The 17816-nt window shown below is 40.6% G+C and overlaps 1 protein-coding gene across 1 annotated transcript in view; it reads left to right on the top strand.

The window, feature by feature from the left end:
• The window catches only part of SLC7A14 (solute carrier family 7 member 14), a 47867-nt gene that overhangs the window by 14705 nt on the left and 15346 nt on the right, over positions 1–17816 (top strand). The window contains exons 2-4 of the mRNA XM_039864993.1: positions 6813–7049; positions 8820–9037; positions 17401–17547. Of these exons, the coding sequence (XP_039720927.1) occupies positions 6813–7049; positions 8820–9037; positions 17401–17547 (602 nt within the window). The remainder of the gene's footprint in view (positions 1–6812; positions 7050–8819; positions 9038–17400; positions 17548–17816) is intronic.

Genomic DNA, 17816 nt, shown 5'->3' with positions numbered 1-17816 from the left:
AGATGTTTCTAGATTAAAGATTTAAAACCTAGGAAGAAACTTTTCCATGTTCTGTTTTAGAAGTGAATTGAGCACACATAGGGTTTGGTCCAGACTTCAGATAATTTCTGACATCCCTGCCAGTGCTGAGTCTGCGAAAACATCAGCCAATAGTACTTGCTTCCAACCTCTTTTATCCCACTTCTGAGGCAAAGGCTCTTGTATAAACATTCCAGAGGCTACTACTGCTAAGTAAAGCTCTCTGAGATTCCTTTTCCTTGCATGTAATAATAGCCATAGCTCCCACTGGAGGAGGAGCTACTGTATGCTGGGAACCATATATGTATTCCTGAAGATCTGTAGCAGCCTGCACAGTAGACATCATCATCACCATTTTGCAGTTGGGGAAACTAAAGCTTAGTTTTAATTAGACGACTTGCTCAAGGCTACAGTTGGTAATAATTTTAGTTGCTATTTATTAAGCATGTGCTGTGTTCCAGGCACTAGGCAACATGGTTTATGTGCATTATCTCTCCTTAGAGGCTGTGTGGCTCCTATGACACCTCACTGCCTGTCCTAGAGCAAAGAGGGGCTGCTTATAGAGGTCTCAGCATTCCCTCACTGTTCATCTGAACATCAGATGAGGAACCGTATGTAATAGGCTTGGCACAGGTAGATGACAAAATCATGCCTTTGCTCTTCTCTTTTGTAAAGTCTTTTCCCCTCCAAGGTTGCTTTTGGCATTAACTGAGGTCTTCTCCATATAAATGTTAAGAGTAGAAAAAAGGCAGTGCCAGCCTCTCTGCCCCCCGGGTACTGAAGAGGGCCAGGTCTGAATGGGAAGATGGCCTCAGGGAACAGCTACCCCTGTAAATGCTTCTGTCTTCATCATCATGTGATAAAGCAATGAAGTAGAACAATGTGCATTAATGAAAGTTAACAATAGCGGGACCACACAAAATGATACTCAAATTCATCATATTATGGAAACTGTTATGGATCGAACATCGAGTCTCCAATAACCTCTAAATATTTTCATAGAGGGAGATGTAGAGAAGGGAGTAAATAGTCTGGTCACATTTAATCAGCAAATTATTAAACTTCCTTGACTTGTTTCAGGGTTCACATCTCTGACCACACGGACAGCTTCTTTCCTTCCTGTTTATATGTTGATATATTGGCCCTGCGGTTTGGGGAACTTTAGAGTTCTCTATTCCCTCCCCAACTGTAATTGGAGCCCTGTCAGGTTTAGTAACTAATGGTATCACACACACCCTGATTAAAGATGCCATCCATCCCCTAAACACAGGCTCCTACTGTCCACCCAGGGCCTGCTTTGGCAGAAAAATTATGTCTCTTCTTAGACGCAAAGAAACATAGGCAGCCCCAGACAAATTGCTTTTCTTCCAGACACATTTGTAAAAATTGCCTGGGCTTCACTGACAGGTGAGTGGCCAAGGTTGCTCAGGGAGAAGAGACAGTAGCAGTGAGATGGGAGGGAGAGAGAGCTTGATAGATTAATCCCTGAAAAAGAAACCTTCAATTTTCTGGGCTAATCAAGAACATTGGGAAGAGGACATCAGTGTGGATAACAGGGTCCCGTAGCATATGATAGGGACCTAAATAGATGATTCTCAGGATTCAAAAGCCTGCTTCTCAAGGAGGACAGCCGTGGTGGGGACACTTCATCACCCACCACCTTGAATTCAATGTCGAAGAGAAAGAAAATATTCCCAAGAGAATTCACACTTTATTTCTCTCTGAGGTCCTGTGATTTCTCCTTATACCCCACTCTCAATCTACATTTGAGCAATAGTAGCAACCATAGCAATAATATATGACATTTCTTAGTCCTGCTGTGAATTTACAAATGAAACAAGGATGCTTTAAGAAGACTAAGAAAATGAGAAGGAAATGAGTATTAACCATTTCAGCAAAATGCTATATTTGGTGAGGACTTTCTTAAAGATATGTTTGGGCCTAAGTGGTGAATTGCACTGGTGTAGTCCAACAGTTGATTCTATCCTATGTCTGGGAGATGACAGATAATTGACACTCAGGAGGCACTGCCTTCATGGTTGAGGAATCAGTGACCTCATCCTTTTGCCAAATCAGTTCACCTGAACCTTCCTTCCTCCTCAGTATGAAGTATTATAGATACAGTATTTTCAAAATAACTCATCACGCCTGATGTCTGCAACTCATGCCCATCACACAAAGCAAGACCTTCTGAGAGTGACCCTCTTAACAACACTCAAGACATTATTGATCCCAGAGGCCTGAATGAAACCTCAGAGCGGGCAAATTGTTTTCTTGGACACCCCCTCCTCTTCCTCTCATGTCTCCTGATTTTTTCTTTCCCTTTGAACAGTCCTGGCTGTCCAAAGATCTTTCTTCAAAACTCAATTCTGCAGCTTTAAAGCAGTTCGTGCATTTCCCGCCCACCCTCTGCAACCAAATCTATCTTCCTGTTTTATTTTAATTGTTGGTTTTCTGGTCTGTCTTCTCTAGCAGACCATAAGACCCACAAAAAAGGGATAATATTCTTTTTGTTCATCTTTTAATCATTAAAGGTTAACATAGAATCATAGAGATGGTACGTTATGAATGGTTTGGATGAATGAATGAATTTAAAGCTCTTTGAACGGGATATTCAGAGACCTCTGGTCTAGCCCCAGCTCCGTTATTAATTGAATATGCACCTTCAGGTCTGGGGCTCAGTTGCATCATCTATGAGATAAGAGAATAAACCCAGTGAAAAGTTGACACCCTTTCCCAAGCCATGTGAGTCCACAGAGGAGGGTTAGGGGCTTTGGGGACGTGTGGGATGAGGAAAACCCTGGACAGGCCAGCCTCAAGTCTCCTGCCCCTCTTTAAAAGAGCTACCTCGCTCTTACTTATTTATGTATTAGGCTCTCAAATAAGACTGCCTGCAAAGAGGGTTTTACAACCAAGACAAAGCTTTAAAACTATAGAAATAGATAAACTGTCCAGTCCTTTTCAGTTAGATTCCCCCAATCTATTTAAAAGATCCCACCCCCTCAATCACTTAATTCTAGTCCACCTCTGCGGGCTCAACTTCCTCAGTCCCCAAAGTAGCCTTCATGTGTCAGTCCAGCTATGCCTTTTCATCTGCCGGAAACCATCTTTTCCCATGTTTTTCTGCCTGGCATCATTCAGCTCACCCTTAAGATGCAGTTCAAAAGCTCCCTACCCCGTTCCTTTCCACTCTCCCAGCAACGAAAGACCCATGCTCACTAAGAACCACGCTCATCCACAGAGCTCCAAGAGCACCCTGTAAACAATCTACAATATTAAGACTGACCATGTGGAATCACCTGTATATTAAACTCTTTCCTGACTGAAACGTAAATGCTTCACAGACAGGAGACCTGCCTTACTTAGCATTTGTGTCTCTGGTATTCACTAAAGTGATCGATTTAGTAGGAACTTAACCGTGTGTTTCATCTCATGTAAAGGAAGGAAATTAGGAAGTCAGAAGTTATTTAGGAAATCGGCAAGTTAGTTGATAAAGTAGGTTAGGGAATTAGCCTGTAAGTTGAACTACATGTTAATGAGGAAATCTCTCTTTATCTGAGTAATTAGCATTTGAGTGTGAATAACCACTAGATTTAATATTTCCAAGTGAAAGTACACTTTTAAAGAGTACTTATTTATCTAATGGCTTTCTTTGGTGCAATGTGGAAGGAAATACATTTCCTGAGTGGAGAAACCGTTCTCTGTCTTTTCCCTACTCTCAGCTGGGTCTTTCTCCTTTACATCGTCTTAGGCTAGAGAATATTGGCCTCCTAATTCCAAAAGAATAATCAAGAGCCAGGGCAGGCTGTGAGTGACAGGTTGAAAGTAGAGAAGAAGAAACATGTAGTGATTATCTTTACTATTGGGTGGCACTGTCTAAGGCACAATTGAAAAGTTCAACATTGTGTGTAGGTTCTCTGGGAGTATTTAACTGAAGGCCGGCCCATTATTCCAATATATGATTGAACCACAGACTCTCTAAGTTGGAAAGAATTAACATTGAAAGGCACTAAATTTTTCTTAACCCCAAATTGTTCATGGACGCTCAGTTACTACATAATCTAGGATAAAAACCAAGACTTCCCTTTCAGTGATTTTTATTTCTTATTGAAATTAGAAAGATTCTCTCTGTGTTTACACACCAGATATTTGAAGATAGTTGAATGATTCACAACATTTTCCAGGATATTTGGGGTTGAAGTCATTTACTTGTCACCACTGAGCTTCAATGCCAGGTAGGATACTCTCTAATGTCCACTGAAAGCCTGGATTCTCACATACAAATAAATAAGAAGGATTTTTAAAATATTATGATATCCCTTACAATGTATCCAAAAGAATGATTCTTGAGAGCAGAAATTGTCTTACATGGTTATCTAATTGATTTTCTCACCGTTCTCCCCAAACCCCAGTCATCAGCATCTAAGCGAGACCCTGGGAAATGAATGACTAAGATTACATGTGATCCTGCTCCGTGCATAGGACAGGGCCTTTCCCTGCAAGTCAGTACAGCAAGGGGCTGGTCCCTTCACAAGGCCTACTGAAGTATTGGCTACTGGGTTCTGATGGTCAATTGGGCATTTTTTAATTTGATTGGCAGATCAAATATTAAGCAGAAAACGTATTATTGCACAAACCACAATACTAGCTTTCCAAATTAAATTTGCGAATTGATGCCTGTTTCAAAATCATTGCTTGGAAAAGTTCTATTTATAAGTCTTGTGTATTATCGAGCATAAGGAAGGGTGAAGATAAGCTCATAGCATATAAGAATTATTGGGGAAAGCTGTGGATTCTACATCAGAGAAGTTAGTTACCTCCTAATCCCTTCCTCACTCTGCACTAAAAGAGCAACCTGCTCTTTATGTGCGAACTCAGCTCTCTTCAGGAGGAGAGAACACAAAAAGTCCTCCAAGCAAGAAAACACCAAGGTCCTTGTATTTAGTGCTTACTCACTTCTATAATTTCCTCACTGAGGAGTTCCTTAGGCCTTCCTTCGAAGACCACTTCCTCTTAATTTTAGATTCACTCTAACAATTTAAACATCGGCTGTTGGAAGCAGCAATCTAGAAAAGGAAGAGGTCTGACAGCAACAAGGAGAAGCGACTGACAGTCTGACCTCCAAGAAGGAGATGGAAAACTGTTTTACAAAGTAGAGGGAGGGGGGCTGACATAGGAACTCAAAATAATAGCAGCCCAGGCCGTTTAATGTAGGAACAAACGGCTTTGATGTCCCTGAGAGCACCTCTATAATACAGAACAACATAGTAATTGATGTAAAGTTAGAGTATGCTCAATATATTTTGCAGCACAATTCCATATAGCAGGTAGAATCCTGCCATGACAGAGTAGAAAGATCCTAAAGAGAGGATCTCAGTCTAATTCCTTTATTTTACAAAGAAGGAAACCGAATGTAAAAGGGTAGAACAGGTGCAAGGTAGAGTTAATACAACGGTGCAGCCCAGTTGTCCCAGTGCTTCTTCCATATGGACACGCCAACAACCCACACCACTGAGAGGGAGGAAAAGAGATATTGTATCACGTTTACTCATTCGTTGTCATTACTTTTGACATCTTTGTTTTTGCTTCTTTGCATTGATTTCTGCCCCCTTCAAAAGGAAAAAGAAACCTGCTCTCTTTTTTCACAAAAGACTGAAATATTATTCCCTGATTTGTGATGAGAGAACCTCAGGGTTAGCCCCTACCAAAATTGGGACTGAAAGTAAAGTTTACTTTGAGTTCCCTCCTACATCCTCCTACATCCCATTCCTTCTGTGTTCCCTCCAAGCTGTCCCATGTCTGTCCTCCAACTTGCTACCCCACCCACTAGCCCCACACCCAGAGTTCCTAACACAATGTAGGAAACTCAGCTCTCAGAAGTTTTGGTGTATTCTTGGTCTCTTTCTAATTTGATCTCTGATTCCATCAAACAAAGAATGAGGCAGTATACCAGTGTTTTTCAAATGCAAGCGGAGAGCTCATTAAAATGCAGATTCCTGATCTCCATCTCCTGAAATTATGATTCGATGCATGCTTCTGATGGAAGTGGCCATGGCCCATGTTGAAAAAGACATGGCTTCTGGGGCTTCTCCAGCCTCGTCTCCTCTCAGTCCCTCAGGCATACTCCCCTTCACCCAAATACTTCATACTGTCTCCCTCTACCTTCTTTGTCTAGTCAATTCCTCCATATACCTCAAAGTGGCTGATGCACATGTTTCTTATCTCTGTTCTCATTGTTCCTGTATATCTCTACATCATCGAGCTTATACAGCCTACCATGTATGCTGACTTTCTGATATATCTCGCCTTGATAAAAATTTCCATTTTTATCAACCCCTCCCACCCCAGACATAGCACAGTTCACTCAAAGTATCACTCTCAAATGAGAAGCACCTTCCGCAATACATAAAAATTAAAGAAAAGAATGTTACCCTAATCAAACCCTGGTGACAGCAATTATGGGGGTCATAATGAATTAGGCCTTGTTTGCTTAGGATACCTGACACCTAAGGAACAATGACAGAGACACACACAACAAATGGGAATTTTTCTAAATAAAGATTAGTTTAGAATAGTTTATTAGAATTAGTTCCGATTGCTTCCCATGGATTCAGGTTAACAAGTGAGATTGGAAGATATTAGTACTGAATTCGAATTGATTCATATATATTGAACTTTGTGTGCTTGTTCTAAGATCCCAGAGATTCCCAATATTTTCTACCCAAAATGGTTAGTCACCAAGAGGTTAGCTCATCTTTTAAAGTCCACCATCCATGTGTGTTTGTCCCATACAGGCGTTTGCTATGCAGAATTCGGAGTTCGCGTCCCCAAGACCACGGGGTCGGCCTACACCTACAGCTATGTCACTGTTGGGGAGTTTGTGGCATTTTTCATCGGCTGGAACTTGATCCTGGAGTATCTGATTGGCACTGCGGCCGGTGCCAGTGCTCTGAGCAGCATGTTTGACTCGCTGGCCAACCACACCATCAGCCACTGGATGGTGGACAGCGTGGGAACCCTCAATGGCCTCGGTGAGTCAGCCACATCCTCTTACCCCAACATGCAAACTTACTGAGCCAAATAAAAGGGTTCCCCTTTCAGGATGCAGTTTGGAAAAGTGAATCAAGAGCCTTAAATATGTCTTTTTTCCCCAAAAGTAATTCATCCTCTGTGACTCTATCCAGAGGAAATCAGTCTAATTTCCATAAAAGTTTTCAACAAAAAATATATTCATCAGAGCCTTATTTATAATAACAAAAAATTAGAAACAGCTTCAATATTCTACAGTGGAGCAAATGATTGCTTAAACTGTGGAAGTATTATGTAGCTAACAATTAAAAGAGAGGCTAGAAAGACTGTTGTAATAACATGGAATATGTTTTAATGTAATGGCATGTGACAAAGGATGCAAATTGTACATGTGTTATATTTATAACTGTATAAAAATAAAACTAATGCAAAAAAAAAAAAAAAGAACTGTAAAGAACATCTCCAGGGGTATTATCAGTAGATTTTTTTTTAATTTTCATAGATAAGCATGAATTATTTTTGAATTAGAAATATATTTTTAAATATATTTTTTACAATGAAACAAAATGGATTCCAGTCTAGCAGTGGTCAAGGACAGGTAATGGAACTGAGCGAATACTAAACAATCAGTAGTTCACATAACAATTACCTTGAGACTTCAGGCTCTGTCCATCACCTGCTACCCACTTTCCACCCCGATGTCTGATTTTATCTTTTTACATTCATGGGAAGCTACACATTAGTTGAGGAAGCGTTAGAGTCTTGCCCCAAAACTTCCAGGGACTGATTCAGGTGTTGGTTGTGTGCAAGTCATTTGGCTTCTTTGTCCCTATATCAGAAGAATTGACATAATGCTGAGCATCCACATACCGTGAGAAGATAAAAAGTATGAAGACCAAATGTCCTCAGTATACTGATTTCACAAAATTTTTGGTCCGAAAAGGTCTTCCAGAATCAAGTAGTCTAACCCCCTTGCTTCACAGATAAGGCCCAGAGAAATGAGGCACTTGCAGAGAGAATCAGACTGTTTTGGCTTTGGGTCTGTGTGCATATTCGCATTGTGTGCTTAATAGCAATTTAATTTAATTTGACCTCTCTGGTTATGGGCGAAAGCGCAGCTGAAATTCAGGAGCCTGACTGCTAAGGCAGTGCCTTTTCTGCTCTATAGAGGGCAGGAGTCCACTGGCCAACAGACAAGACCCAGCAGGCAGGGCAAGTTCAACGGTCCATTTTCTGTGCAATCACACACATAAAAAGGGAAAGAATACCCTTCTTCCAATAGTTTTCAAAAACACACATTTTCAAATTTTCTAATAATGAAAAAATTACTGGAAGGGAAAGAAAAATTCATGGACTATAAACTGAACAACAATGATGATAAAACAGTTTTCAAATAATATGTTGGACCCATATACACATCCCAAATGTCCCAGGATGGTTCTGACCTCAGATGTTCTGTGCCATGGTTCCATAGGCACTGTTGTAATTGTCATATTATGTATCCCAATTTTTAGTGCGGGACATCAGGTCATCTTACCTATATACCAATACATCGCCGTTTGCAAATAGACACTTGTGAACCACAGCGTAGGCACATGCGCACAAACGCACACACGCAAACGCGCACGCACATAGCTCCTTCTCCTCCCACGGTGGCAAACTGACCACGCTTCCCAGAGCTTAGTGCAGATGCCCTGGGGCGGCTGGGGCTGGCAGTTTGCACGGCCCTTTTTTCCCTCTGGACGGTATTAACTCATGTCTTTCCCTTCCAGGGAAAGGTGAAGAATCATACCCGGACCTTCTAGCTCTGGTGATCGCGGTCGTCGTCACCATCATCGTCGCGCTGGGGGTGAAGAACTCTGTGGGCTTCAACAATGTCCTCAATGTACTGAACCTGGCCGTGTGGGTGTTCATCATGATTGCAGGCCTGTTCTTCATCAATGGGAAATACTGGGCCGAGGGCCAGTTCTTGCCCCATGGCTGGTCAGGGGTGAGTTCATTCCTAAACCTGTGCTGGCTCCACCTTCCACCCTGTGAATGGTCTGAGACATATTTTCAGGAAAATGCTTCTCTGTCTCATAATCTTCATGGAGCTCTCTTCATCACCTTTCATTGGAAAGTTCTGAAGAAGTGGTTATTTTATTTGTTTCACAAGTATTTAATAAGATCCTATTATTTAACTAATAGATTCAGTGTTTTTGGTCCCCAACAATACACCTAATACCATACTAAGTGCTTTACATGTAATATCTCATTTAATCTTTCTAATAACCTTACAAGGAAAATATTTACATTCTGGTCTTACACATGAAAAAACTCACACTCGGGGTGATTAAATGGCTGTGGAGTACACAGTGTAAGTAGGCACACAGGACCCAAAGCCAGGACTGTCTGAGTCTAAAACTTGCCCAATCCTATAGAATCTCTCTATAGTCTATTCAGAATAGAGACAATCCATAAATAGACAAGACAGTAAAGGAGGCCAAGAGTGAATGAGTGGGGAAGGGATGTGTGTTGCCTGGATATGGAACTAGAGAAATAACTGTTTTTAAATCTAATCCCAGCATTTGACCCAAGGTGGAGAGTCCATCTGGGGCCTGAGGGCAGTTGAGCAGGCCCAGTGGATGCTGGTTATAAACTCCATTCCAGTGGCATTGTTCACGCAGAGAAATTCACCTGGCACGGTCTGGGGGTTGAGAGTGGCCTGAACCACAAGGACATTTTCAGATCTCACTCCTGTCATCAGGGTGATGTGGCTCATGCTAAAGAAAAATGGGAAAGTCCTAGTGGCAAATTCTTTATACTGAGAAGTAGTTGTAAGTCGCACCTGGATTCTTCCTCTAGGATGACTAAAAATGCTTACTTTATGAATTGATTGGTAAAATTCACCAGCCCATTCTTTTTTTTTTTTTAATAGTAGAACATAAATCAGAGAATTTTGAGCTAGAAGGAATCTTAGAAGTCACCTGGTCATATCCCCTCACTTAACAGGTGGAGACACGAGGCCCAGAGAGGCAAACCTGCCTAGGATGGTGCAGAAACAAGTCTAGGATTCCACCAGTTTTGCTTTTGCAGCTTTTGCATAGACTGGTTTTCCTCCAAGTTGTTCAGGGACCAGAAATGTCTCTTGGAGAACACTCAAAATAGCGTCTGTTATTCTGAACCATGCCACACTGTTCAATGCAGAGAAATAAGCAAAGAAGCAATTTCAGCCAAGATTTCTAGTCTTCTGCTTATCTATAAGAATTCCAAAGAATCACAAAGTTCATGCCGCCTCCTTGAAATAAATAAATCTTGAAACTGGTTAAAGCCAGAAGAGACAAAGAAACACTGTTGACCCCATTCTGGATCCCGAAATCTATATTTTCTTATGATACAAATTGTTCCTTTCCTATCAAATAAAAGAAACAGCAGATTATAAGAGTGACAGAGAAAAAATGTTTTTCTGGAACTCCTTTGCATTTTCATCATAGCACACAAAAATTTCTCACTATTTTCTTAACAATGTAAGAAATTATTGGGTCATGGACTTACTGTAAGACTTTGGCCAACAGCTAACTTGTGCTTTCAGATTTTCTTACCTATGAAGTTGGAAAACTAATTATACCAAATGTTAGCAAAAGAATAAAAATTTGGATTTTTTTGTGTGTGCACATTGTGTGGTTAACAATAGTGATAATGACAGAAAAATGGAGCTAGAATTTATCCACTACCTGCTGTGTGCCCGCTTTGTGCTCTGTGAATATTATCTCACTCTTATAACAAAACTTTAAAGCAGGTACTGCCATTCCCCCACCCCCACCCCCACCTTACAGGTGGAGAATCCAAGGCTCAGAGAAGTTGGGTAACTTACCTGAGGTCACTTAGCTAGTTGGTGCCAGGCCTGTAATTCCTGCCCAGGTCTTCGTGGCTCCAAAACTTTTTCTACTACATCAATGCCTTGTGTATGTTGACTCTCCCTTCTGAGTATTCTTTAAAAAAAAGGAATAAGCTAATTCATCTGACATGTTATATTTTCATTTCCTTTAAACTTTCCCAAAGTCATAGAGTCTTGGAACTGGAAAGGCCATTAAGAGATGGCCTATCATTTTTTTTATCTTCAAAGGAGAGTATGGTTAAACCAGTCCAGGCCAAACGTGCATTGCTTACCAAGACATCATGTCAAAGCAATTCAAAAACTTTTCTTAATTACTTGAATCATGTTTAATTTTCAAAATCTTCCTAATAGCTTACCTAAATGGCCCATACTGTAGTCTATGCTCCATGTGAAAACTGGAAAGAGTTAACATCTCCAAGTAAATACTCTTTGTCCATGCTGAAGAAGATGAATCTTTTAGTCTTTCCCTTTGTGCTTTGTTCTGTGGCCTTTATTCTCTTTGAGGGGTCTCCTCTTCCCTTCTTAGGGCCTCCACATCTTTCCTCAGTCAGGAGCCTCCTTCATCAAGGAAGGAGCTAATCAAGCTAGCCTTAAAGGCTCTCCATTTACACATCCCAGGTTCTCACTAGCTTTTGCAGCAAGAAACGAAGATCAAAAATCAGGCATAAAAAAAAGAGATGCCATTTCTAACAACATTTTCTTTATGACAAACCTTTCCATATATACTGATTTAATTTTCACAATAGCCCTGCAAAATAAGTACAATGATCTCCACTTTTACATCGAAATAACCAAAGCTTAGAAAAATTAAGGCCACAGATCTTGATCATAAAAGAGTTGAAATTCAATCCCAGTCCTGCATGAGCCAAAGTCCTGATTTATGTACTCTGCTACCCTCTGGTAGTAGACACATGGGACCAATTGGCTTTTTTGTACCTTTGGACACTGACCTCACTCCAACCCAAACCTACTACCTTGAGCAGGCATGTCATTGGCCACCAAAAAATCTTGGCTGGGAGTTCGGATTTTTTACTGCAAACCCACTTTTCTCTGCAGGAACTTCAAAATATGTGCCCTATTGGCTGTGACTAAAAGCATCAACTGAGCACAAATGGATATCCCAGTGTGAAGATGTTGCTGATTCATTCTCTCTGCTATCTGACTGGCCTTGGATTTCTGCATAGTAAATTTCCTCCCTGGAGAACTGGCCTGGACCTGTTCTTTCTCAATTTTGGTTTCAGGTCACTTTTCCAGTCAAGCAAGGCCACTTTGAATGTAGATCCTACTTTTTAAGGTCTGACACTTTCTCATGAGCACATCACCCACCAAGTTGATAAACACACTCTCTACTCTGTTATCTAACAATCATCAGTAAAACTGAGTTGCCTACTTTACAACCGCATGAACTTCTTCACTCCTTAGGGAAAAACTGACCCCCACCCTTGATGAGGGACTAGTTCAGAGGTCCGATTCACTTTATTCTTCAATCACTTTAGGTAGGCTGGGATGGAGGAAACCATTGTGTAGGAGATGGTTTATAAAGTTACCATTACATGACTTGAAACACAATTCTCAAGTACTTTGAAAGGGTTAATGAGCAATCTGGCGAGCCATGGACCCCTTATAAGCCTACTCTTTCCCTGCTCCAGCTACTTCCTTCCAAAGAAAATAGCTTAAGGAATGGTTTACTCACTTACAGGTTTTGGGTCAAATGCTTCTTTGGTCTTGATGAGCTTAAGAACAACAAACATTTTTTTCCTATATCAAGTAACTGCTGGCCCTCAGCTGAACCCCTGCTTCCATCTGCAATCCCTCAGCCCCCAAATATTGTTGGATGTGTATTCCCTGTATGTTATTTGTTCTTGATGCTATCTTATGGTTTTTTCTTTAACCAAATAAGACACTACCAGCACAAATAGCTCCTAGGAAAATGGTCAGTAGCAAGTATTTGTGAGGAATGCTGATAGCCTCCAAACAAAGGAAAAGTTCTTTTCCTTTGAATCCATTTTTTTGGATCTATTAACACATTCCACCATCACTGTAAACAGGCTGCTAATAGATCTGGAAGTATGAGCGAGGTAGAAAATGCAATTAAAGTTGGAATTTTGTTACCTTGGGAGTAAATTATATAAAGATGCCTAATTATCTCCTAAGCATCTGGCAGATTGGCTAAGGCAGAATATGAAGGCCGCCTCATCCTACTGCCTCTCAAATATCAGCAAGGCATAGGGGCCAGCTTTTAGGGACCCCATACACTAAGTAGCAGGCCACTAATGACATTGCTTGTGACAAATAATTAAGCAGCAGTCCTCCAGCAGCTGCTTTCCTGCAAAGCTCTATAGAGGCACAGACAGATCTGGATCCCCTAGCTGAACAGCTATACGGGGTTTACTTTGGAAAACAATTTCTGCTTATGACAGCAAATTAAAAGTCAATGCTTTTTTTATTTATGTAAAACATTAAAGGCAACTTAGAATAAAGTACGAAGCCAGTAACACGCAAACACATGCGCACACACACACACACACACACACACACATTGCCCACCAGTTTTATTCACAGATGCTCACTGCCAGGTACCTCACAATCTTTCATGCATGGAAAGGCATCCTAATCACAAATTCCAGTGGCCAGATCTAAGATCTGGATAGAGAGGAAAGCAGGTTTCGTGGTTTCTTGAGTTGAGACACACCTATACAGTTTACTTCATGACTCTTTTGTATTCACCAATCAGGAATCAATTGTTTGCAAGAAAGAAAAATTCATTCAAACTAACCCAAGTAAAAAGATGACCTTATTTGCTAATCATATTAGCTTCTCTTTGATAATCTGTTTATTTAATCTATATCTTGTTAGGCCAGGGTCTGTTTGATCTTGGCAGGTGGGCTGGTTTTTCTCCCTTTGCCTCCACTCCCCAGATCCATTCTCCACCCTTCGTGGTCTGTTCTGTGCTCCAGAAGACCCCTGCTGGTTGCTTCCTGTTAGGTTTAGCCAATGGAAGATACTATCAGGAGATCAGAAGGTGAGAAGAGCGCAAGGCCATGGGTATTTCCTCCTCCCTCCCTCCCAGCCTTGGCTCCTAAAATCCCTTCGTTGAAATCATTTCATTTGAATGATCTAAGTTAAATTCTGTTTCCTGCCTTATGCAGTAGAACTTCCAAATGTCCTACCTTTGACCTATGCAGTCTTTCTTCAACTATAATTGCTTTCTAGTTCTACACATGCAAATTCAGCCTAACAGACATTCTCTTTGCAAACTTATTCTCTCTCTTCCCAACTTGATTATAGTTAACTTTCTGGTATCTAATCATTATCAGTAATTGCCATCTACTCTTTCACTCACTTGGAAAATAGTAGAATTCGTGTTTTAAAAAATAATATAAATATGTATTAATATTATTCAGTTTGTTATCACTGTCAAGGTTGCATTTGGATTATGCAGTATCCCTTAGACTATAAGCCCCACAAGGTCAAGCTCAGAGTACTTCTTGCTCATGACTATCTCCACATCACCAAGCACAGTGCCTGGCACATTGGAACAGTTAATAAATGTGGGTTGAGGAGAAGGAATTTGTTTGTGCCCTTGGGTTTCATCTGTTCTAGAAAAACTTACACCATTTATAAAAATACTACTGGTAAGAGTTAGTATTTATTGAGCATCTTCTGTATTCTAGGACTACACTTTATTTTATAATCTCATTTAATCCTTGTAACAACCCCATGAGCTAAGGACTATTATTCTCTCTATTTAATTGATGAAAAAACTGGGCTCTTCGAGATTAGACACTTGTTCTAGGTCACCAAGCTACTATGCAACAGAATCGACCTAGATCTGACAGTCCACAAAGTCTACACTCCTAATCTAATCCTATCCTGCTCACATGCACGGTCCTGGGATTCCCTCTGGAGCCTACGGTATCCTTCTCCTCCAACTGCTACATGGTCTTTGCTTCAAATCGAAAGCCATGCTCCGTGACATTCACTGAGTCTTCTCCAAGTTAGACATCCCCAGGTCCCCACCTGTTCTTCACATGATGTGATGTACAAACTTTTCACCTTTTTCTAGGGTAAATTTGCCCCAAAATTCTTGTTTAGGACTCTCTCACCCTCTTTTCCTCATGAGCTCTAGTATCTAGTATCTATGACCTTTCAGTTCAGAACTGATGGCATGAAATAAGCATGACACTGTAGCACTGGGACATGCTAATTGGGAGTGACACATCTTCATACTTACTGTCATAGCAGGTCACTGTATGACTTACAAGAGAGGGGTGTGTGTTTGTGTGTGTGTGTGTGTGTGTGTGTGTGTGTGTGTGTGTAGAACAGTGTTAAAGGTATAGAGCGCAGAACCTGTTTTCTGGAAGCTGTCTTAAAGCAAGGCTTCTCTTGATTTAGAACAGCTTCGTGAGCCTGCAATCCCAGCATTGTTCATCCTTGCAGACCAGAAACATTTTCTAGACAAGTGAAAACAAACTTATTTCTAAGTCTGTGAGCCTCCATGCACAATAAAGTGAGATATGTTTTCTCTCCTTGTCAGAAGGCCAAAGACATTTTCCATACCCTGAAATGAAGGACTTCATTGAATTGAAATCAGGAGTTATCTCCTCTCCCAAAAAGTAGCTCTCTAGCAATGGAACTGCTTGTTTGAGAAATTCTTTCTACCTGAATTATTAGGCTAGACCAGGACTTCTTAGATTTCTTTTGTGTGTATACCATTTGCCCCATTGGCAGTCTGGCAAAGCCTATAAACCCCTTTTGAGAATTATGTTTATAAATGAATAACCTAATTACATAGAAAATCAAAAGGAATCAATATATTGAAATATAGTAACAAAAATATTTTTAAATTGTGATAATATAATATGCTTCTTTATTAGTACATTAAATATTAATATTTATGTCTAATACTATCATAATTTGAAACTAGCAATAAGAATAATTGCTATTCTAAGATTTCTGCAACAACTCTAATATAGTAGAAAAATGTCTGATTGCTACTGATGACAAAATTATAGGTACAGTCAGTTTACCACCTACTTTCACAATTAAAAGAAATGCTAACAGTCAGAGGTTAATAAAAATAGAGATGTCATTTTTTCTCAGCAAAATTCACAGGCTCTTCTGAGTCACATTGACCTCAAGATAAAAAATCCTGAGTAGGGAATTGAAACATTAAAATCCTAATGAGAGAGACTGTAGAAGAGACCAGCTCATTTTGCAGATGAGCAAAGATTGTTTTTGAAGGTTTGAGAGATCTTCAATATTGTGATGTACTTTGAAAGTTCTGGTACTTAGTATTTTGGTTTTTACTTATTAATAAGTCAATGGGAAAGCTAAGAGTGAAAATTTAGAAACAGGTATCTGCTTTGCATATGTTTTGAATTTCATCATTTATAAACTAAACGTGCAGAAAAGAGGGAAAAAGGCCTCGTCTACAAAGAGCCTCACTCTTGGATCCCCACTGAAGCTTGTGTGCATCCCATACACACAAGTCCAGAAAAATCTCTCTCATCTTCTGCTAAAAAGATATCCCCAAGCATTCAAAGAGGCATAGTTTTTATTTTCAGCTGATAATGAAGATACCAAGGTGGGGAAACTTCATTTATACTTCAGTAGATTCTTTGGAAGAAAGTAACACACTCCTCACTAGAAGATTTTCACTGACATCTTGACTTTATAAAGTCCCAACCATCCTTGGAGCCAAGTACTCTCTTGTCAGACATCCAGCAGATGTCACTGGATACCACCTCCCGGCTTTACACTGCCTCGTACCTCGTCTGTTCTCCTGCCTTAAAGCCCAAGTAGGTCAGTCACTGAAGCCTCCAAAAGAAGAAGAAAAATGAAATTGTCTTCACCTGTTTTCCCATGGAAGACAGCAGAGTATCTGAAGATCTGAAAATCTTTTCTATTATTTTAGATCTGGAAAGTTACCATAGAGATGCTCTATCAGGGGCACTAACAGTAATTTGGACAGGACACTTCTTCGTGCAGAAGCATCTGAGCTCCTTAGACTAAAGCAGAAGTGCCCACCCCATGTCTCTGTGACAGTCACAAGGACCTCCCCACATTTACAGACATCTCCTAGGGGTAGTCATACAGTCCCTGGTTGTGGTTGCGAACCAATGGATAAAAAGCACAGAGAGGTAAATGAGTTCCCCCCAAGACAAAGGGATAGCCAACTTAGTGATCTTTTTTTATAACCCAACTTATTTCCCAAAATGGTTTGTGTGTGTTGAATGACCTAGTTTTATTTGGGCATAAGTCTTCTTATCTCCATTTTACACATGAGAGAATTGCAGTGTCACAGTTAGAAAACAGAGGAGATCAGAACTCAAGTGTGTAGCACAAGTTCAACAGTGTTACCCCCTCTGCCACTCAGTAATGTCTGCAAGGCATTGGCCAATTGTGGGTAACACATGTAAGACTCCGGTGCTATCGTGACACTCTGAGTCTGACAAATATCATCATCCTTACAGGTGCTGCAAGGAGCAGCCACGTGTTTCTATGCTTTCATTGGTTTTGACATCATTGCCACCACTGGAGAAGAAGCCAAGAATCCTAACACATCCATCCCTTATGCTATCACTGCCTCCCTAGTCATCTGCCTGACGGCATATGTATCCGTAAGTACCAAATGTTTGCAGACCCTTCTCATGACCTTTTCATATTTGACCTTAAAATGTAGCTCTAGGATTGGGTTCCTTTCTGTCAAAAAGTGGTCTTGTCTTTGTGCGTTCTTGGTGTTTTTATGCATGTGTCTATGCTTCTTGTATCACCACCTATCCATGACAAGAGGAAAATCAGGACTCCAAACTGAAGATGGGAGAAGCCCCAGGCCCTCACTTCAGCCGCGGCCTTCGAGCCTCCATCCCTGCCCATTCTGCACACAGGC

Source organism: Pteropus medius, unplaced genomic scaffold (assembly GCF_902729225.1).
Source record: "Pteropus medius unplaced genomic scaffold, Ma_sr-lr_union100, whole genome shotgun sequence".
Lineage (NCBI taxonomy): Eukaryota > Metazoa > Chordata > Mammalia > Chiroptera > Pteropodidae > Pteropus > Pteropus medius.
The sequence above is the reverse complement of the archived record's forward strand: the minus strand, read 5'-3'. Positions and strand labels throughout refer to the sequence as shown.